The following is a 23,936-nucleotide window of genomic DNA, read 5'->3' on the forward strand; positions in this document are numbered from 1 at the left end:
TTTCACTCCTAATAATTTATTATTTATTTATAATTATTTTTTATTTTCTTTACTTACGCATAAGTTAAAGAAAAACGTATACAAGTTTTTTTTTACTTAAAAAAATTTTGTTACATTTCAAAAGTTTTGAAATTTCTTTTACATATGTAGATGACTTTCTAGTAATTCAAATAGTTTTCAACCTTTTCTATTGTAGAAAATCTTGTTATTTTCATGCCCATATAGCTTTACAATTGAAGCAAAAAATATTAATTTTAAATACTTTATAATAAGAAAAAGTATGCTAAATTTATAGTTAGTACATACAGATAGTTCATTGTCCTTTCGGTTTTCTCGTTCCCGAGTTTATAGTTTACCCTATAGGATTTTAAGTACGTATTTGGAAGCGAAAGAACAAGTTATTAGGTATGCAAATATTTTATTAGAGACTTTGTGAGGAAAAAAGAAAGGCCAGAGTTGGAAGAAAATAGCAAGTTCAGGTGACTAAAATAAATACTACGGGTACTGCTTTTTAAAGATGTCTGGATATTCATAGTTCACAGCGACCTTTTTGCTAGCAAAAATTTCCAGAAAGCTAAGAAAAGCTCTGCATGCGTGCAAGGCATTATCTATCACTGATCTAAAGCAAAGCATTTCTCAAGCGTCAAGCTATTTGAAGCTTTTTTTGAACGTCACTCATCTGCATCAAAATTTTCTACAAATCGTATTTGAATGCGCAAAGATAAAAAGTTCCGATTTTTTAACTGACCCAAGCCAGCGATGATTAGATAAAGCTTTCATTTTTGGCGTGTCAATACACAAAATTATAGAAAGCTTTAACAAGCTTATAGACTATAAAAAAGCTTCGGTACTTCGCCATTTTGGAGAATATTCTTTTCAATTTTAAATTATTCTAAAGTAATCTGGTTTCAGTGTTTTATTCTATTATAAACGTATCAACAGGCAGATTTTTTAACGTTGTTTGATGGCACCAAAAAAATTATACTGTATGCAAATTGCCTTAAAAGCTTTGAAAAAAGCCCTCTTTTCAGAAAGCTTTCGCAAGCTATCCAAAGTTTCTTTCAAATAAAAACTAAGCTCGCCTGTAAGTTTCGTACAAAAACTGATTTTAAAAATCTCTGAAAATTTTACTTAAAAAGCTTAATTTATACACAAAAAAAAGCTCCAATATTCACATAATTCGTTACGAGGCGTCAACCTCACTTGCTCGCTGCCTTTCTTCTTCCACCACAACGCCTTTATTTTGGTAGTAAAGTTCAAAGTTCGCTTAATTAGTTCTTCTATTTATGTTAAAAATGTATGTACGTAAATACTTGTATGAAATCACGTTGTACACGCATATATACATACTAAGTAGTAGGTATGGCTCCAGCATACTGTGCGACGGCGTCGGAACACGCTTAGCATATGTAGGAATAGTATTTAATGGATAGTATACGTTTGTTGTATGTTTGTTTGCTTGTTTGTTTGTGTGTTAAATTGTATTTATGAATTAAATATTTAATGTTAGTAAGCTTTCGTATATATGTATGTATATTTCCTCTCCTCACTGCTTTTATACTCGTATTAAAAATTCAACATTCTAAGGTAAGTAATAGGTAAATTTAATAAAAAATAAAAATTTTTCGTATACTTTCATTTGAACTTAGGTTTTTCCTTTTTACTCACACTAACTTTTCTCTTCTTTTTGTTTTTATCTATAAACTAACATTTACACTTCAACATCTTTGTTAGTTTTTTTGTTTTTTGTTTAGTAAATTACGTATATATGGTTGCATTTTTTGAACAGCACTGTCGGTTGTAAACAAAGTAATTTTTATTTTTTAATTGGTTAGTAGTGAGGGGAAATATTGTGCATGACATTTTGCCAAGTTTCAGAATGAAATAAACACGCAGAAAGTTGGGAAAATATTTAACGAAAAATTGTGATGAACGTAGAAAGTGTAAAGAACTTTGTTTAAGGCAAAAAAAAAATAAAATATATTTAAAAATGCATTAAGGTTCAAGAGGCCAATTTAACAGCTTTTAAGTAAATATGTATGTGTGTGTTAGTGCGTTTGTATGGGTGTTAATTAAAGACGTGTATGTTATAGGTATGTATGAAATCGTATAACTATTTGTTTTTTTCACCACTCCTTAATAAAAATCGTATACTTTGTGTGTATTTGTGTGTTTTGTTTTTAATTAAATGTACTTTTTAATTACGTATTCAAATTTATTATTATTTCTTTTTTCAAAGTAATATTTTTCAAAATTAAATCCACACTAACATTTTGACCGCTTCTATCCCTCTGTTATCATTAATTGAGTTTGTAAATAGACATACTTATATGCTTGTATTATATTACGCCTTATAGATTATTTGATTTAAAATTGAATTTTTTTAATTACAGCAGCTATTTTACAAAATATTTCCTCTTGCCTTCAACTAGTTGTAAACGACTAATCGTTATCAAGCTATGAAAAAAAAAACTAAATATAAAAGTAATGAAACAAAAACTTCCGTTCAGTGCACTTTTTACGTATATCTGTTTGCATTTAGTCTAAACGCTAACCTAATTATGCCCGCCTGCTATTGACTATACACTAGAACTTGGCTCACAATATACACTAGACTTTCTCTTTATTTTATATATATATATATATTTATTTTTTAATTTACGTATATGGATTTTCTTTCAGTTAATTAGTTACTTATATTCTCAGTCAATACAAATTATTACGTATATCCGTTGCGTATTGCAGTTTTTGTAGTATTTATGTATGTAGAAATCGTATTAGTAGTATTTGAAGTACAAAAAAAAGTGGTTTTCTATAGAAATAGTAATAATGCTCCGCCCACCGTTTGAGGCATTTTCCTAAACGAATTTCGGATAATCAGCTAGTTGTGTCTTGGAATAGCCCGAATTCAAAGCGACTGCTAAAAGCGCTTATCACCATAGCAGTATGCGCGCTCAAAGCAATTTTTGGACAATCACGATCCCTCAAATTAGAGTTTTCGATTAAAGAAATTCATACGCAATGCCAAAAATGTAGCTGGTTATGTGAGAACAGCTGACCATTGCGCGGAAAACAGCTGTTCGCGAAGAGAAAACAGCTGACCATTGCTGCAACCAGCTGTTGCTACCTCATACAAATTTTTTGTTAGTTCAAAAATTGCTGTTTAAAAAAAAAATCTATTTCGATTTTTCGCCCACTAGAACCTCACTAAAAATCCGCCTCATTTTTTATGTGATAGCTGGCATACGTCTGCTCCAGTGGCGTAAAATGCTGTTTCAGTTGTTGTTGGTTGGCTGCATCCTGCGCATGGCGTTTGAAGATAGAATATTTTAAAGTTTTTTTTTTTAGGGAAAAACAAAAAAAAAACAATAGGAAAGTAGCAAGTAAAGAAACACTACCGTCAAACTTTAAGCTTTTCATCATTAAAAGAAAGTAATATTTTAAAAAACTTAACTGCGCCAAAACAAGTACTTACTTTTCAACGCACGCGCTTCTTTAAAATACTAATAATATAAAAAATTTGGTAAAATTTAAAATGAGCCAATTGCGATATTCACAGCGCGCAAGCGTGATTAGTAGCAAAAAAATTTTTAAAAGCGCTACGTTCTTTACTTTTGGTATGCCAGCATTGGGCCGCCATAAAAAAATGGTGAAATCAAAAAATTAGACGGTGTGCTATTCACAGCGCGCAAATGTGACTAATTTCTACAAAAAAAAAAAATCCTTAAAAGCACACATTGGTTTTCGGCATGCCAGCATGGGCCGGCACCACACATTTGGGGGCATGCAAAAAAAAGCGCAAAATTAAAGCTTTCAACTACACTGTGAATACCAGCTTTACTTGTAAATATTCCTACTGGGGTTGCTAAAAATGGCGGTAGGTTGGCGGTAAGTAGTTTAAAATTTAAATTATTTTGTTTTACTCTTTAGTATAAGTTAAAATAAAATTTATTATACGTAGCTATGTAAATATATAAGTTGATTGGTATATATATATATATATATATATATAGGATTTCGTATATTAATATATTCATAGAGAGTAGTATATATTTATGTATATATATTACTTTATACATATGTATATATATAAATATTTATATATATATTGGCGAGCTATATGGGCCTCTTGCAAAAACGAAGTACTTTTTCTCACATTTCCGTGCTCTTCAATGCGCTTCAATCATTCAATTTTCATTGCATTAGTTTCATTTCAAAACTTTTGACTCAAAAACCCTGGCATTGGTTTAACATTTTGCATTTTCTTTTTTAGTTGTGGTACTTTTGTGTTAAAAATTTCTTCTTCATCTTTCTCTTGCACTTATTTCTTTTAGACTTTTTTTTGTAGTTGGAAAACTTTTTACAAATGTAATTTGCAGGTTGTTTTTTTTTGTTTTGTTTAATTTTAATACATTTTTACAATAGTTTTCGCAAAAAACAATGAACAAAAACAATTTTATTTATTATTATGTTTATTGTGTTGCAAAATTTTCTTATGTGGTATTTACACAATCGCACACACACACACGCTGTAGCATTGCTGCTTGCAACAAGCTTAAATGAAGCTGCTATCACTTACACATGTTGCTAGCCACAATGTTGCAACGCTGTATGTTGTGCTGCTCTGGCTGTCAACAAACAAATTCACTGTCCTTTGCTTTTGTTTGTTTTTATTAGTTTTAAATTGTGATTATCTATTTTTGTTTGCTTGTCTATTTGGCAATTGTTGTTGTTGCTTTTTTTGTTAACGTTTTATGTGTTGTTGATTTATGTTTGTTGTTGGTCTGGCGATGTTGCACCCACGTATAGTGACAATGAAAAATGGCAGTGACAGTGATGGTGCGGCTCGGCGCGGCGCGGCGCGGCGCAGCTGAGGCGGCAACAGCGGCAACTGTTTTAATTTCAATTCGGAACTGGCAATTCTGAAATTTGCACATATTTTTTTAGGTTTTAATTTATTCGCTTAGCATAGCTGCTGCATATTCTTATTGTTATTGTATTATTTGTATGCTGATTTATGTGACAGAAAAATTTTGCCTGGCAATGCCGCGATTTTCTCATTAAACTTTTTTCGAAATAGAATTCGAAACAGCTTATTATTTGCGCTTGGCTGCTGGGACATTTATCCACCAGTGGAAGAATGTTGCTGCGGCTCTGTTGCTCGCTTGCTGTTGTTGCAGTTGCTGTTGCCGTTGCTGTTGCAGTGGCGCTTGGCGGCTAGTTTGTGCATGCGTGCTTTTGTTCGTTCATTTTCTATTTTCAGCTTTTCATGCTTCCGAGCTTGTCAACAATTTTTTTTTTTTTTGTTTTGGCTGCCCATTTCCATTTTTCTTTGTTGCTATACGTGTGCGTAACGCCTTTTGAATTTGTTTGTTGTTGTGGTTGTTGCGGTGTAGATGGTTAATTATTAGTTTACAAATTTGTTTGTGGCCATGTTTTTTCCTCCTTACATTTGACTTTCTTAAAATTTTTTCTTAAGCATTTTCGAAGTTTTGCAATTTTTTTTGGCATTATTCGTTTTCATTTAAATTTAGTACGGATATTGGTTTAAGTTTTGTTTTTTTTTCATTACTTTACTTTTATAGTTATTATTATCATTTGTATTCTTTATTTAATTTAATTTAATCCCAGGGCATTGTGAGCACCCGCTTCGTTTTTGCAAGAAGGTCGTTATCGTACTACGAACATGGGTGCACCACCGCATTGTAGCTCGCCAATATAGGACCATGTGCTCCCGCGAAGGGGGTACTCACAACGTCTGGTGTACTAGCTCCATCGGTGTGCGATGTCGAATCGGCATTACTTCTTCCTTCACCATTAGCTGAACCTATTTCTGGTGGTTTGGTGGTGTCCCGTTCGTCAATCACTAAATCTATTGGCATTTTACCCTTTAAACATGAGATATATCGATGACAGAAATTATCGCACAATTCATGCACCTGTAATTGTAACAACAGAGAGAACACAAAGAAAGAGAGAGAAAGAGAGAGAGCGGGAGAGATAGAGAGAAGAAAAGAAAAGAAAGAGAAAAGACAAAATTCATGAGTCACGATTGCAAAGTTCATTACAAGTTTAACATATTTTATAAAACTATTAAATATAAATTTAAATATTTTTTTAATGTGCATTCTAGATTTTTACTAATGAATGGCTTTTCAAAAAAGGTATTCTGTTTTTAGTTGGTCAATATGAGTAGACATTTTAAAGGAATTAAGGCATTATTTGTGGCATAAGAACATGAATTTCTCGGGCTGAGGTTTTTTACACACCTAATATTCAAGAGCGCTGATTAAGTGCATGCATTGCGTTGAAAAATTTCGCAAGTCCAAAAATTTGTACAATCTCTTTAATGAGGGTATTTTTTCTGGGGTAAAATGCTCTTATAATATTCGTTGATTATTTTTTGTTCGTTATTTTTTTTTTTTGGTTTTCTTTGCTCTATGGGACAACTACTTGGGAAGCTATTACATTCAATTAACTTTTATAAATTCTTAATAAATATAATGGTTTAATTATTTTTTTGCATAAGGTGTGATTTATGAAGGCGAAAGAATATGACAAATAAAATTTAATTAACAGTCAATTATGAATGTAAATCGATCTATTACGATAATTTCTGAAGAAAAACAAACGACTGCCAGCTATTAAAATGTTATAACGTACATGTGTAGTACTTGTGTATATTGATTTGTATCAACTAAGCCATGTTTTAATGTGTAAATAAGAGTTATTAATTTAATAATTATTTTTCAAAAGGAAATGGAATCTGTAGCGGCTATTTATTTAAACTGTCACAGTTGGAATCAGTTCTATGAGCTGGATTGTAAGTAGTTACATACACATTATACAGCATTTATAATTATTTCAATTGTTAAAAAGTTTTTAAATGACTATGGCTTTATGCAATTGTGTTTTGTTATGTTGTGTGATGTTATGTCATCAATGGTATATCGTCTAACATATGACGTCATTATTTATGTAGCAGCATTTTTATATATGCACGACATAATGACATAAGTCAAAAATATGGTATACCATTTTAGGGAACAAAATTTATGTTAAGCCATACCAATATACATATGCATATCCTATCACAAAAATCAGCTACTATGACTTATGGTCTTCAAATTGCCACCTTTATTGATGATAAATTCAAATCAGAGAACTGCAACAAGCCTTTTGCACAAACTTCAAGCTACTTAAAGCTTTATTTGATTTTAAAACCAAATAATTAACTATAACACGTACTTTTTTTAAACATATTTTACTTTCGCTTTTACGTGTTCTAAATGTTGTTTCACTTTTAGACTATACTTATGAAAGGTGGGAGAAGTTATCTTTCTTTTTTGAAGGAGTTCGGGGCTAAGCGAGCATTTTTTATATGATGATGTAATTTGTTGTGATATTCTGCTTGCACCGTAAATTCCCTAAAGACTGAACTAATTCTAATTGCCACTTTGAAAAATATTTTTAGTTCAAACCTACCTTCCTTAAAGATGCATACTTTTTTGCCTAAATACTTTGCGCTAAATACTAATTGGAAGTCACTTACACAGCAATCAAACTGGAAAATTAACACATAACACTAATGGCGTTTCTTTTCACGAAAAAAATGTCACTTTATTATATGGCAACATTCTCTGAGTGCAACATTTTAAAGAAAGAGCACGCAATATGCGTGTGAAGATGATGAAAGAACACGAACGCTTGAGTGCCCTGGCGCAGGGCAGGTTAAATGCAACATTATTTCGAAAAAGGAAAACGCTACAAAGTAAACTACTGCATCGTTGGATATAACGTATGTACTGCCATAACGGTACATATCGTGCTACGTTTTAACATGTATTTGCAAAAAGAATGGCTGAAATCTGTCCCATGCTTCTCTTCAGGAAAAAAGTCAGCATATTATCTATACTAAGAAAAGAAGAAAGCCTTGTAAATTCGTCTGGCATTGAAGGTACTTGGCTCCGCAAAAATCACCACTATTATAATGTGATACCACAGCGTGGAAAGTAAGTTAACACTTTAGCAGATAGACATATCCTTGCACTAATTTAGGCGCCGGCGCAAAGGTTGCATTCTTGACAAAGAAATGATCAACGACCTAGCCAGAAACGAGTCGGCTCCAGATATATCAGTGGCAGAATATGTTCTTGTGTGCCTGAACTACATACATGTATATACATATCAAGCGCTGCCAAAATATGGCTAACCGCTGGTGAAGGAGCCACAGGATCCCTAGGAGCATGTAGGCCACCTACTGAGCAAACCACACTTCAGTTAAGATTATACCCGAAAGGAAGGTACTGCCGCTTTCACAGAATACTGCGGCTTGGGTATTTCGTGTTCTAGTTGTAGCTTATCAGATGCAGAGGAAAGGGTAAAGCATATCCTGTGCAACTGCCTACCACTGCGTAGGACTAGATGAGGTTTCTAGAGAAATAAATCTTATATTCCAACTAGTACTTCTAAGCCATTTGAAATCGTTGGGACTGATTTCTTTTTGTCTCTTTTCAATTTAAATTACGAATGGTTTAAAACGACACAAATTAGAAACTCTAACCTAACCGCCTAAGCGATTAATTGCATACCCAAAATTCTCCTAAAAATGTTGATGAATCTTTCTAAGTTTTGTGCAAAGTTTGAAACTCTTATTTATATAAGATCTACCAAATTAAAAAAAAAACTGTGGTAAAGTTTGCAGGGCTACGAGTGTAATAAGAGTTTTTACACTTGCCACATCGGCCAATCAACGGATCATGCACGACTTAGTTGTGATTAATCTGTTAGTTTGCTATTCTTGTTGTAAATCGTACTTGAACTTATATTTTTTATGCGCAGGTGGCTTGGAAATGTAAATGATTCGCTTTGTGTACTTCTCCCATACACTTCCGCTGGACTTGTTTGTTTAAAAGTATGTAGCTTGAAATCGCATTTAAATCGGCTAATGCAGTTCTCTGATGCACATACATATGTAATTATTATTGTGCTGTTGCTGATGATGAGAATTTATGGTATACGATACTTACAAATGTCAACGTAATTTGTATTATTCCAAGCCAATTTATTATTTTTTTAGGAAATTAGAATTTGTGATTATAGCAGGCCATTTACTCATAGCATACCATTTAACGAAAAAATGATTATGTATTTTGAATTATCATATAGCCTTTTTAAATCACGCATATGCAAATACTATTAATTATTTCTTATAAACTATGAAAGAAGAATGCAATTTTGATCTGAAAATATATTTGTATGTAAATATATGTTTATGTGACATTTAATGCTACTAATAACTTTCAACAAGTATTTGAATAAGAACAATTTCGTACTGAAAAAAAGAATTGAATACTTTATCTTAACAGCATTTAAATTTTCTTAATTGCCCATCAACATTTGCATCATTCATTCGCCCATTCAATCATCATAAAATATTCACTCGTTGCAGGCAGTATTTTTCGCGCAATTAATTGCCATACAGACAATGCGTTGGCAATAATACTCGCACTTGCAATTACACTCTCGATGTGGCATGCCACATATGTACATACATGCATACATATGCATATGTACTATGTTGATACGTAGTTAGCAACAACGCTCATCAAACACTTGCAGCTTGAATTCAACTGTCAACCTCAACACTGACAGATTAATCAAAAAATTATTATGTTTATGATTATTGCTATTGTTATTGTTATTGTAAGTGTTATTGTTGCAGCCACTGCTGTAGTAATTATCAGCGTATCAGCCGACCGACCGACCGACCGGCCGGCCGGCCGGACGACCACCTCCGCCATCCGCTGAACGCGCCACAGATCACACCATAAACATATCAATTGTGAATTTATGTGCAAGCGCGTGCGCAACCAAAGACAACCATGCAACCATGCATATGCACATATGTATGTATGTAGTATAGAATGAAAATATTTCACATAAAATGCCTGCCGGAATTGCAATAATTATTTGTGACTTGGCTGGTTTGGTCCGCCAACTGGTATTGTTATCATCAGCATTGAGTATGAGTGCTATTGTTTTGTTGTTGTAATTATTATTACGATTATTGTTATGCTTATGTGAGTGCTTATGATGGCATTGCAACAATAGCAACAACAACCACAACAACAAGCTTTATGGCACTGAAGTAGCAAGCAGCTCAGCGCACGAAATTGATTTGTACGCGCATGTTATCTGTCACACCAGCAGTGCATCCGCAAAACCGTCGAAAGAACAACAACAACAACAACAACACTACATACACGCTCTTGCCACTTGCTGTTAGTTACCTACTACAAAAAAGCGTTAACGTACGCGCTAAAGAATGTTTGCGGCGCATTCTTGTAGTCCCTTTGGAAGTTGCACGCAGTGACAAGACAAGAAAGAGCTAGTGCAGCGACCGAGTTGAGTGAATGACTGAGTGTCTGGTCTGGCCATGCTTATGTGGCAGAGAAGAAAATGGTTTGAGCTTTTGGACGTCTGGCTGGACGATTAGTAATTATGTACTGACATTTGTTGGCTTGATGGGCGTAGGGTAGGGTAGGGTAAACGTGTGCGGACGCTTTTATGGCAAACGATGTTTTCATGCAAATTGCGTCTGACCATGCAGGTGAGACGTGCAACAATTTGTAGCACAATACGACGAGCTGGCGTAGTGAATTTTTAAGGCGATGTGGATAAAAATGTTTTGTATTTTTAAGTTGATTTTTTAACAGATATACAAATTCTTATTGCATATGTAAACGTTATTTTTTCGCTTACAACAAAAAAAAATGCGCACACTACTCGCACGAAATATCTACTTTAGCTGTCCTTCAAAAATTTACCAAACAAAAATTGAAAAAAAAAAAAATCCAGCTAAATATTTTGACGCATAAAAATTCAGTTAAAATTGGCTGCTAGTTTTTGCTCTTTGTCTGCTTGCTGCTTAACCTTCGATATCCCTGACTTTGGTGACAGTTACACTGACCGCAAAAGTGAGCGGCGCAGACAACAGCAACGGCAAAGGCAAGCGCAGGTAAGTAGTGGCCGAAAGCGCTGTAGCGGCTACGGTGAGTGTATACATTTTGCTTTTTCATTTTTGGCTACATCGGGAAGACACCAAAGCTGCGACAAACAAGTTTGACCACTTTTATGGCGAGCTGAACTGTGCCAAAGAATATGCAAATGAGCAAATGGCAAAAGACAGGAATGCCGGAGTGCTGGAAATGTAATGGAAGAAGAATGCGCGTGTAGTCGACTACAGCAAAACAAACAAAAAAAACAAAAATTTAAAAAACATAAAATTTTAATATGTAAACAAAAATATTTATTAAAAAGTATTTTTAAATAGAAAACACAACCGACTTCAATTCACAATTAAAAAATTAAATTCAGAAGTAACTTTATTTTCTTATGATCCAATGATCTGAACTTTACCAAATTAAGACGGTACCATCCCTGAGGTACCCCCTTTCCGATAAAAAAAAAAATTGTCGAAATCGGTTTACATGGTCCAAAGTTACGCAGCAACATATACATACACAAAACATAGAAAAAACTTTTCGACGAGTTGATAACCTCCCCCTTTTTTGAAGCCGCTTAAAAATGAACTTTAGCTTTAAAAAAAATGAAACAATAGCTTTAAAAGGATTTCTGTTAAAATATATTTCGCTAACAAATTTTTTAAAAACCAAAAAAAAAAATTGTGTGTGGCGCAAGAAATTCGAAAATCAGAAATTGCACAGAATTACTCCATATATACAATACTCTATTGCATATCAGTAGATACTTAGTAAGTATGTATGTAAGTCCAGACAACACCAGCAGCTTTTGTGTCAAATGCGGCAAGTGCATCATCCACTCGATGAAACATACAAACATTCAGCCGTGGCCATGCACTTCACTTCGCTGTGCGGCAAATTATTCACTGCCCTTCGAGTAAGTCGGACTTTGGCCGATCAACCAAGCTGTATGTTGTTATACATATGCATGTGCATACATACCCAACAAACACTGGAACAAAAATTTTTAAATGCTTGAGAAAATCTTATTTCTCCATTTGATTTTCAGCATCGTTTATCATTTGAAACTAAACATTTTCTCAAATTTTTCTCAAATATTATTTATCAACTTAAGAACAGTTTGAGAAAAATTTGTTTAGCATTTCGTTCCGTTCCAACTGTGTCAACAATGCAAAGATGTCGTAGACTATTTGTAGTATGCTACATCAGTCGCAAAACGGCACCTTGACCACGCGGTCGCTGTTTATCTGACGAATAGTCGCTCCTCGTATATAAAAATAAAATATATATATATATGTATTTATGTGTATGCATAATAAATGGGGCTTATGCTGTATTGAAGATGCAATAAATCCAACAAAAAAAATATATTTTTCTGTAAAAACTGTGTGTATCATTGCTTCATTGGCAACGCTATACAAAAATTTCACTGGATTTCATTTCCTTCCGCTCTTCTCACGTTTGAAAAAAGGTTGAAAATTCGATATTTCACCATTTGAAAATAAAGGAAAATTCCATATTGAAAATGTGCCTTTTAGTTTGAGAATAATGCCATCAACGGTTATTTGTGATGCATTTGAGAAGTAACGTTTGCGATTTGAGAAAAGGACTGATTCTCAAATGCATCTCAAATTGAGATTTAAAACAAATGTTTATTGGGTGCATATGTATGTACATGCATACATACGCACATAGATCTGAATCTGAACTCATGCCTAAAGTTCCACCAGTGCTGGTGTTTATGCGCGCCTCGCGCTCATTTCCTTATCGCAGTTGTTTATCACTCATACGCATGTACACCATTCCTATCCATACATTCATATACACAATGAAGAAAAGCCTTAAATCGCTCAAAGCTTTTGGCTAATGCATGCTTATCATTGTTGTTTTTTGCTGCTGTCTGGCATCCACAACTCTGTGTGCAACGCTAGACCAGCGCAAGTTGTTGCTATTTTTCTTGTACATATTTTACTACCGCTGCTGGTGCGCATGCGTACATGCACTGCTATTATCTCTATACATGCTGCAGCTGGGCAACTGTGCGCATACCTATGTAGGTATTTCACGTACATACATATATACATATGCATATCCCGCGGGCAATTCGACTTTTATGCATATTTATGCGAATTTTGCATTTTGCATTTCAGCTGGCCGTCAGTCGGTTCGGTCATTATGTGCGCAGAGACAAGAAGTTAAATTGCTTCGCGCTATGCAAAATTCTATATTTCGATGCATTTGCATTTGTTGTATGCAGTTCGTTTCGTGCTTCTGCATCCTACTACATTCAGGCCACTTTCTGGTGTTTCGGCTGTTTGCTGAGAGAAATTGTATTTTCATGACTTTTTTGTTTAATTTTTTTTTGCTCTACTAATGGGTGATTTTTTAAGAGCTTGATACCTTTTTTTTTAAAAAAAACGCATAAAATTTGCAAAATCTCATCGGTTCTTTATTTGAAACGTTAGATTGGTCCATGACATTTACTTTTTGAAGATAATTTCATTTAAATGTTGACCGCGGCTGCGTCTTAGGTGGTCCATTCGGAAAGTCCAATTTTGGGCAACTTTTTCGAGCATTTCGGCCGGAATAGCCCGAATTTCTTCGGAAATGTTGTCTTCCAAAGCTGGAATAGTTGCTGGCTTATTTCTGTAGACTTTAGACTTGACGTAGCCCCACAAAAAAATAGTCTAAAGGCGTCAAATCGCATGATCTTGGTGGCCAACTTACCGGTCCATTTCTTGAGATGAATTGTTCTCCGAAGTTTTCCCTCAAAATGGCCATAGAATCGCGAGCTGTGTGGCATGTAGCGCCATCTTGTTGAAACCACATGTCAACCAAGTTCAGTTCTTCCATTTTTGGCAACAAAAAGTTTGTTAGCATCGAACGATAGCGATCGCCATTCACCGTAACGTTGCGTCCAACAGCATCTTTGAAAAAATACGGTCCAATGATTCCACCAGCGTACAAACCACACCAAACAGTGCATTTTTCGGGATGCATGGGCAGTTCTTGAACGGCTTCTGGTTGCTCTTCACTCCAAATGCGGCAATTTTGCTTATTTACGAAGCCATTCAACCAGAAATGAGCCTCATCGCTGAACAAAATTTGTCGATAAAAAAGCGGATTTTCTGCCAACTTTTCTAGGTAATAAAATTCAATGATTTGCAAGCGTTGCTCGTTAGTAAGTCTATTCATGATGAAATGTCAAAGCATACTGAGCATCTTTCTCTTTGACACCATGTCTGAAATCCCACGTGATCTGTCAAATACTAATGCATGAAAATCCTAACCTCAAAAAAATCACCCGTTATATTCACCCGCCATTTCAGGTTTTACGCGCAATTTTTGCGCCCTTCATTTTATAACCAATCTTCTTGGATGGGCATGTTTGCATATGCGTATGCGCAAAAGCTAATTTGCATGCGATTTGCAGGCAGTCAAGCCTACCTACATAAACCAGTCTCGCTGAATCAGCCATCTTCTTCTTTTTTACTAACATTAGTTGATTGGTTGGCCATTTGGTGGTGGCAAAAGTCAACGTGACTGTTGAGTAAGTATGCGCGTTCGCAAACATTTTGCTTAGATGCAAAAAGAGGGTTAGTTTGGTGATTAAAATCGAAAAGGAAATTATTCTAGAATAAAATAGCCATTTAATGTCAGCATGCACTCATTCAAAACAATTTTTAAGAATAAGTTCAACATATGCTTAACAACTGCTTTAATTAAATTAGAACTGCTCATTGAGAATTCAGCGCTTTATAAATAAAACTTCTGGCTAAATAAGAGGCTAAGACTAAGTGTGCTTACTTTTGCAGTTACTCAGCGCTATTCAGCTCTTACGACAACAGCTATTCAGCGCAATTCAGCGCAACTCAGTGCCGTAAAACTCATCTAGAAACAGCGATTTTACAACAAGCTTTACTATGCAATGATTATATGAGCGGGTTAACTACTCAAAAGCAATTCAGCGCGTTATATAGCAAAGTTTTCTAAGCGCGAACAAAGTACTATCAATCAGTGCACTTACAACAATCACGGTTGTTTCAATTCAGCGCTATTCAGCTAACCCTAACATTTACCTTAAAAGGAACTACTTTTATGAAGCTTTTACCACTCTTCAACGCACCTAAACTCCAATATATGAGTTTGTATGCAAAAGTTAATAACTTTTTAAGATAATTATATGATTTGTTATTATTCAGCGATATTAGGAGCTTTTTGATAAAGCAGTGAAATCAGGTATAACAAATGTTTAGTAGCTAACAAAGGGCTCACCATCCTATAAGTCCAAGACCCAATTCCTAGATCCAGCAACATTATAATTTTTTCTAATAGCGGCCGCCGGTCTGCAGGCAATGGCAAATCTCTGGAATTGTATCTGCCATTCGGAGGCGCCGTTAAAGTGCAAGCACCTCCAAATTGGAGGAGAAATATTTTCTAAATATTTAAACTAGATATATTTACACATATGTAGATAAAACTTGTAGCCCAAATATTTGTAGCAGATATTCAGCGCATTGAAAACTTACGACAGGTAAAGTTAGGGGTAATTTGATTAAAAAACTTTTTTTTTAATAAGCACAATATCTCCGGCTCTGTGGTTAATTCAGCGCACTTAAAGTAAGGGCAAGCAAGCTTTCATGATAACTATAATTAATTTTAAGAGCAAGTAGCACAAGGAGTATCTGTGATCATTAAATTTTCTGCAAATGGGCAATTTATGCTGACTTAGCCCTATTCAGCGCGAATAGTTTTAAACAAACTAACATTAAACAGTCTAAAATATACAAGCAAAATGAATTCGGCCCTATGCAGCGCAACTAAGAATAATTCAGCGCAATCCAGCACAATTCAGCACCTAGTAGATAAAAGTGGCTTACTTTTTAAGCTAACAATTTCAAGTTAAGAAAGTAAGGACTGTTTTCGGTACACTGGGTTAGGTTAGGTTGATGCGGCAGTCGGTTCAATTTACCAAATCACTTAGACCTTTTGAAGGTCCATTGTGGTACCACTGCAGAACACGGGAACCTCTTGGCCAAAGCTGGGCAACTACAGAAGAAGTGCTCTACGGTTTCGGTACACTAAGAAAAAACAAAAATTAAATACGTTGAGGTCACTTCGCTTCCAAACTCTTAAATGGGCTTAAAGTAAATTTTTCAAATAATTTGCATATCTAATACTAATCGCCTTACATATGCCGGCAATCTTTCATTTTCTAACAGCGACACAGAAAACTCATCGCGTGAATGGTTTCTTTACTCCCCGAAACACATTCCATTCCAACGTAGTTATTGTTTTAATGCATTTATCAGCACTGAAAATCTCGAAAGAGGAACGCATACATAATTTTTTAATCATTCATTGTATCGCTAAGTAACAAGTTTCTACTAAAGTTGGAAACACAAATATGTACATATGTATGTAGAAAAAGGTAAACCAATGTATTATAAACATGCATACATATGTGCATATTAATTTATGTAGACACAAATATGTTCATATATTCGTTTGCATGTTGCCAAGTAGCCAAGACCGGTCACATTTGTTGTTATAACAAGAAGAGGTAAGTAAGGTATCTATAAGATATAAGTACTACATATCTACTGCATGCATTACCACTTGAAAGACAAAAGCGGCTGTCACGCAAACTAGAACTAAATACTTAAGAATTGTGTCCGAGCTCCGCATTTGAAATTATCAAGTATTTATACATAAACACTCTCGTGTATAAATGTATGTATGTATGTATGTAGCTAAAATACACATATATACTAAGTTGCTTTGTATGCTGCTTGTCTCTTAGTTGTATCTGCTAAATGCAGATGCAAATCTTTTTGTAGTAATTTTCGATTTCCTTTCGCAGATAACCAAACGACGACAAGTGATTTAAAGGCGGCTGACTAGCTGACTATGTATGTATAAGGCTGTACATATGTATGTATATGTAGTGCCGTTTGCTATGAGTACTACATACTTATTGGCCGGCAATAAAGTGAATTGTAACCAAAAAGAGACAGCAGTGAAAAAACGGTCAGAGTAAAAATTTTAAACGTTTATTATTATTGTTATTATTGGAAAAAAGAGGCGAACAAGCAGAAATATTGTTAATTGCAATGTAAGTGCGCAAAGCCCTAGCACAGGAGCAGAGAGTGGGTTTGCAGTTAGGCGTCGTGTTACTGACTATTTCTTCTGTTTATTCAATTGCAATCGGATGTACGTGTGGACGGAGTGGCGTCAGAGCGTCACATAGTAAATAGTGTATGTATGTACATTAGGGCGGGTCAATTTGTATGGGAGATTTTTCCGACTATGCGCGTATAGTGCAGAAGGATTCTACGTGTAATTGTAAGCAAATTTCCCGAAGAAACCATGGGTCTTAAATCAATTCGGAGTTTGCCAAATTGCGAAAATAGGTTTTTTATCATTTTGCTGTAGTGTCGTAATAAAATGCTTAAATTTTGTATGTGAAACATTAAAAACATGTTGCAAGGGTGTTTTTGGCACGAGGAATCCACATTTGCTGCGAAACCTATTTTCCAAACTCCAAATTGAGTGTATACCTACGGTCTCTTCTGCAAATTTGCTTAGAATTGCACACAGAATCTTCCTATGCAAAAAATTTACCCGCCCTAATTTACGTACATATATGTTCCATACTCTCCTCAGTGAATTTTTGTACACAGCCTCGCCGGGGAACAGGTTTTTTCAGACCAACTAAAAAGAAAATTTAAATAAAACAAATCTTGGGACTCACACAGGTTGTCAATAGGGCAGACACTGACACAAACTGACAAATGGAGCGAACGATTACCATTGTATCGCAGACTAACAGGAGTGGGGAGTTGGGTATCGCGCGGGGAAATGCTTGTTATCATTAGCATTTTTTGCATGGGATACAAGTAAGTATTTCATATATACATATACATACTACATACATAGATTTCAACTTAGCGAAAAAAATCAGCAACAAATTTGCAACAAAGTCCACAGGGACAGATAGACAGGTGGCGACTGAGAAAAAAAAACAATCGTATAGTAAAATGCCATGAAAAAATACAAACAAATGGAATGGGTAAAAAAAAAACAAAATTGATAACAACAAAGTCTTACAGGCAGCATAATAGGGTAGTATGTAAAACTCAGTAGTACACTAGCTTAAGTGTATGTAGATATTACAAGTGTGTATGTTCGTAAATATGTTAAGGATTTTTCGTTGTAGCTACAAAACATTTTCTACGCTTCGGTTGCTAATTTTTTTTTTTTCTACCGCAATTGTTTTATTCTTTTTATTTTGTAATTTTACTTTTATATTTGTGACGGTTCTTATTGTTTTGCATTTTTTTTTTTGTTTTACTTTAGTTTTTGTAATGCTCTTCTCATACACAACCCAGCGCCGCAGTGAGTGAGTGACAAATGACAAAACAAAAACCTGTCGTGGGATGCGATAAAGATCGCTGGTCACACTGGGTTGCATGCACTCATACAAAATACACACAATCACTCACACACTCACACATCTATACATACAAAGGCAGTGACAATATTACCGGTTAGCTGTGGGTAAATGTGGCGTATAAGGTAGAGATGGCTTAGACCAAGACTGACTGGAAGGTGGGTTAGCTGGTCGTTGGTTTGGCTGACTAAATGGACGCATACCTTGCATGGGTGAATCGATCGATGGATGCATGAGTGAGTGGATGGCTGAAGTGATGCCTGGTGACTTTTTTTTAGCGGAGAATATGCCGGATAAGATATTGGCTTGCAACTTTAAAATTATACGCAGCAGAATTTTAGATATTGAGACCACATTTCTTAGTCCTAATTTCCAAAGCGAAAGTATCCACAAAAAAGTCATCGCTAACTTTATGCAAAAGTACACTATAAAAAAAGCAATGCACAAAAAGTGAAAACTGGGTGTACGGTAACAATACCGCCGAGAGACATACGCATTGCAACTGTCAACTACTTAAACATTTTTTTCATCAACTCAATACGTAGCAGACCGATTTAATGTGTAACTTTCACTTAAGAAAAAGGAGAAAAAGTTAAAAAAAAAATCCAAACAAAGAAAGTCGGAGTAATTAAGAACAGTTGATGGCTTTGTACGCAATTGCGTTTGTTGCGTATGGCTGCATATCCACAAAGCATAATCGTATGGACATACATATGCATGCATGTATGTATGTGTATGTGCATGCATTTAAAACAGCGCATACGTGAAAAAAACCCATGCATCTCCATCTCAGACAGAAATTTTCACTATTTTGCTGCGTTACGCAAAATTAATCGATGTTCGCATAATGCGTCGATGCGTGATGCGTCGTAATTCAGTGGCTTTGTTTTTGTATACGATTAGCAATAAACTTGTCTCTGTAAGAAGTTAATAAGCCTAACCAAACTCTTTAGTGCAGAAAAGTAGCATGTAATTGATAACATTTATCGCTGTCTAGAGATAAAAAAAAATTAAATTTTATTACTCCTCTGTAAATTCAGAGCAATTCAGCTGGAAAAATTTGCTAGAATTGTCTATATAAATGAACCGCAGTGCATTTCTGTTAAATTCAGCTGAGCTGAATTATGTTTGAATTGCATTTCATTTAAGAGATATCAAATATGTTCAATTCGGTGATAAAAAACACGTTATGGCGCTTTCATATGTTAAACTTTGATTAAGATCAGTAAAAAAATTGTGTTAGTGAAAACTGTACAATTAAGTGAAGTTGGATTTATTGAACTAATCACCGAATAGTGCAAAAAGGCATCGTAGGCATCGCTTACAATCGCATGATACATTTTCTCTCATAAAAATGTTTAAATTGCAATTCAGCCGAGCTGAGTAAGGCTTGAGTATAAGGAATCTACGTACATCGTGCTTAAAATTGTCTTTCCATAATAAATATTCTGCTGTGCTGAATTGGTAGATATATTGAAATGCTAAGTGACTAAAAAAGTTGCAGTCAAGCTCTTCACAATGTTTTTTAGGAACAACTTAGATTGCGTTAACAACTGTTGAAAATTCATATTTCCTCAAATTCAAGGCGGACATCATAAGTTGGAGTAGAGATTACGCGAAAACTTAGCAAATACATGATCGCAAAATATTTAGTTATATTTTTTTTATGTAAAACATTATATATTTTTTAAGTAAAAATAACGCTTATCTTATTGCAGATTTACGCACGCAGTGATTGAATCATGCCTTGAAATTTGCACTTAATCTTGTCGCAATCTGATTAATTTACAAACAAAATGAAAATGATTGCAAACGTTTTGTTTCATTTTGTCCAACATAATTTAAAAGTAAATTTATACATTTTCAAATCTTTGTGCCAAAATAATCGAATTAAAAATATTAAACAAAACAAAAAGTCATTTTAGCCTAAACAGAAAACCCGTTTCTCATCGCTGCGCTTATAACGTCTGCTGGTTGACTCAATATGCCAGCGACTGCAATCAGGCTGACAGGCCAGCTTGAGCACAAAAAACTTAAGTAAATCCCTGTTCGTTTGTAGACGATGAAGAAATGTGACCAACAAAACAGTCGCTAACCGAGAAAAAAAACGACATACTCAGTGGAGAAAAAAACAGATTTATAAACTGAACAATGTTCCCAAAAACAAGTTGAAAAAAAATCAACAACAAAAGTTGAAATACCAAAGCTTAAACAACACGAAATTCAAACTGAAATTGAAACCGAAGCAAACAACATAACAGAACAATCGAACAGCAGTCAGCAATAACAGCAACCGCAGCAGACAATCGCATTTACCTGCACAGCGAAAACAAAGGAGCCCTGTAGACAAAACTGGAAGAGGAGAGTGACACAGTCTCTACGGCGATTCATTTGTATGCGATCATTGATTTTTAACAATCCACTTTTTTCGCTGGCTTAATTTTGGTAAGTGGAGGGATCAAATTTAGCTCGAAAGCGGTGAAAAATGCGCTTAAAACTTGACAAAAAATATATCCATGGTGGCGCAGCGGAAGATCAAGTGGGGCGCAACAATAAAAAAATGTTGATGAGCAACATGTTGCAATGAGTAGGGCACAGGGTTTGCAGAAACAAACATATGAGTGGATTATAAAAGGAATGCATTTTAATTTTTTCTATGCGTGGTATTCGTATGTGTACCTATGTACATTAGAGTGGTCCAATTTTTGCCATTCTAGAAAACGGGGCCCCTTATACGATGTTTCCACGATTCGTAATTCGCTCTCTAAGTAATTCGTGAATTACCCTGTTTCCACGGCACATATTAGTAATTCGTTTGGCAGCTCTAGTTCTTGCTGCTTCGCTATTTATTATTATTTTTGTGTACTGAAAATATCGAATATGGAGCTAAAATTTAAGTTATCATCAACAATTTTAATATGTATAGAGAATATTTTATTAATATTATTCTACAACTAGAAAAAGTGCCAGAAAATGGGAGCAGGCCGGTGAAAACGTCGATATATTTCCGATAAATATTAGAGAAGGCACCAATTCGTTCGTCATTCGCATGGTTATTCGATCTGAATTACCTACAAATGAGGTAATTCGCTCTCAAAAATTTTGTATGGCCAATTACGTAATTCGGAAGGTAATTGGCACGGCGAATGACGAATGGGAGAGCGAATTACGAATGAGAGAGCGAATTACGGATCGTGGAAACATCGCATTAGCCTTTTCCTTTTGATATTTTTAATGTTTATACCAATTTTCAATTTTTTACTGCAACCAATTCAAGGTGCTCAATGATCTTGAAATGCGCTACTGGATCGCTGTGAAACTGGCATAAATGTGTTGCCATGACAATCGAGGCTTCTGATATTTTTTAGATAATTTAAATTTGTTCTTATGTCGCTTAACCAATTGTTTAATTAATACATGTACACACTACTTCTAAGTAGAGTAAAATATGAGCATCTTGTAAAGTTTTGTGCCAGCACCTCTTTCGGAAAGAGAAACAATTTTGGAAGGTGACCAAACCCTATCTCGGAAAAAAAAGTTTTGGACCACTCTAATGTACATTATGGCGGAATAATTTAATTTCGAAAAAAGTAGAAGTAAATTCTACGTTCGATTCTAAGCAAAAATGGTGAACAAACTATATACCGAAAATGACGTTTGACCCTTCCAATTTTTGAAAGAATAAATATATGTATTTTTTTTCTGAACGAAATTAGTTTTTCATTTAAAAAAATGTGTGTTTTCTTTTATTTGTATTTAAAAAACGACTTCACAAAACTGAGAGATTAGAACATTTTTTTGGTACAATTAAAAATAAATTTCGACTAAAGAGTTACAATATACTGCTTTTTCTTCGAAAATTGCGAGGGTCAAACGTAATTTTTGGTATATATGTATGTATGTAGTTTGTTCGCCATGTTTGCTTAGAATTAATCGTAGAATTTGAATTTGCTATACACTGCTTCGAATATTTTGCTCCGAACCAATTACTCCGCCTTAATGTACATACATAAGTACGTATATTTCTTTTGTATAAATAAAAGACATTTACATAATTTTTAGTTAATTCTTGTGAAAATCACAAGACGCTGAATTAAGTGGTCAAATCAGCCGACTTATACAGAGTTTTATCGAGTGCGTTCGGTATTTGTTGGCGTTGACGGTGCTGGTGGTGGTTAGTGCCAAGCGACTGGAGGTCGTAGGAAGTGCGGCCGGGAACGCAGTGGCCACTGTAGCGAATTTTATGGCGCGCATTTAGAGGGAATACAAATGCACATAATATACATACATATATAGGTAAGTACATACATGCATATGTAAGTGTTATTGTAATCAACTAGCGACTAGCTAACGATGCCCAAGTTTTGTCCAATTTATGCTTGGCTAAGCATTTGCTTAATTAATTTTTGGGCAAAACGCATTAGTTTTGAATTTTCGAGCTGTTTAACAATTTTTTGATAGTTGCTGCCTAAATTAAAATTTTGTCTGAACTTTTTTTTTATTTTTTGATATTTTTTTGAGGGTCAAAGAATGGTTAGAAAATGGTAAAACTCCCCCAATAAAGCGCTTGTAACAAATTAGACAAACTAGTAATTAGTTGTTTAGTGGCAATAGAGTAGGGAAAGAAAGAAAATTGAATAAACAACTGAAAATAGCGGCTATAATGAAGTGGGTGTTGCTGTGAATTTACGAACTAACAAACAGCGCATGAATCAAACGCACATAAGCGCACGCACACAAAATCAGCCAACAAATAAAACGTATTTGAAGTAAAATATTTTAATAATGTATTCGTTTACATTTTTGATATACTAAGTGCGGATGTCTGACAGAACGCCGAGCGCCGAGCGCCGAGCATTGGAAGTATGTATGTATGTATGTACTTTGCATTTAATTAAAGCCAAATTTTGATATCATCTTTTTGACTTTGAGAATCCCTGTAGCGCCTAAAAAGTGCTGCTTACAGAAATGGTTCACCATTTTTTTGAGCGACAATAACTCTTCTTATCAACGTTAAGGCATCAAAATATTGAGGGAAATACATACATACATACGTATATGTGAAATCATTTTATTTTTTATTTTGTATTTATATGAAATGAAAATGAATTTAAAAAATGTTAATGAACAAGCAACCATCACCCGAGTGTGCATAATGCAAAATCACACCTCATGATTTTTATTGAAAGGTCACTCAAACAGACAGGAACTACAAAAGAGTGACTTTGGCTGTAAGATTTTATTAGCTGCAGTTAAGTGGCACTACACGCTGCTACTCAGAGCGTGAAAAGTAATTTTTTAACTTTTTAATATTACTTTTAATCTTTTTTTGTAGTATAACGGAAGACTATATTAAAAGAAGCAGAGGAAAATATTTAAAGAAATATTGTTAACATTTTTTTTTGTCCGTTGCAGTCACACAAATCCAGCTTCAGCAAAAATACATATACACTTGTATTTTGCTGAATCATTGCTAT

General features: G+C 34.6%; 1 protein-coding gene across 6 annotated transcripts in view; it reads right to left on the reverse strand.

The window, feature by feature from the left end:
* LOC118737979 (homeobox protein homothorax) overlaps nucleotides 1–23,936 on the reverse strand; it is a 615,436-nt gene that overhangs the window by 345,559 nt on the left and 245,941 nt on the right. For all 6 annotated transcript variants that reach the window (XM_036468825.1, XM_036468823.1, XM_036468822.1 and 3 more), the window contains one exon: nucleotides 5,754–5,939. In XM_036468825.1, coding sequence (XP_036324718.1) covers nucleotides 5,754–5,939 — 186 coding nt within the window. The remainder of the gene's footprint in view (nucleotides 1–5,753; nucleotides 5,940–23,936) is intronic.

This window comes from Rhagoletis pomonella, unplaced genomic scaffold (genome assembly GCF_013731165.1).
Source record: "Rhagoletis pomonella isolate Grant_MI unplaced genomic scaffold, Rhpom_1.0 Rhpom_scaffold_00004, whole genome shotgun sequence".
Lineage (NCBI taxonomy): Eukaryota > Metazoa > Arthropoda > Insecta > Diptera > Tephritidae > Rhagoletis > Rhagoletis pomonella.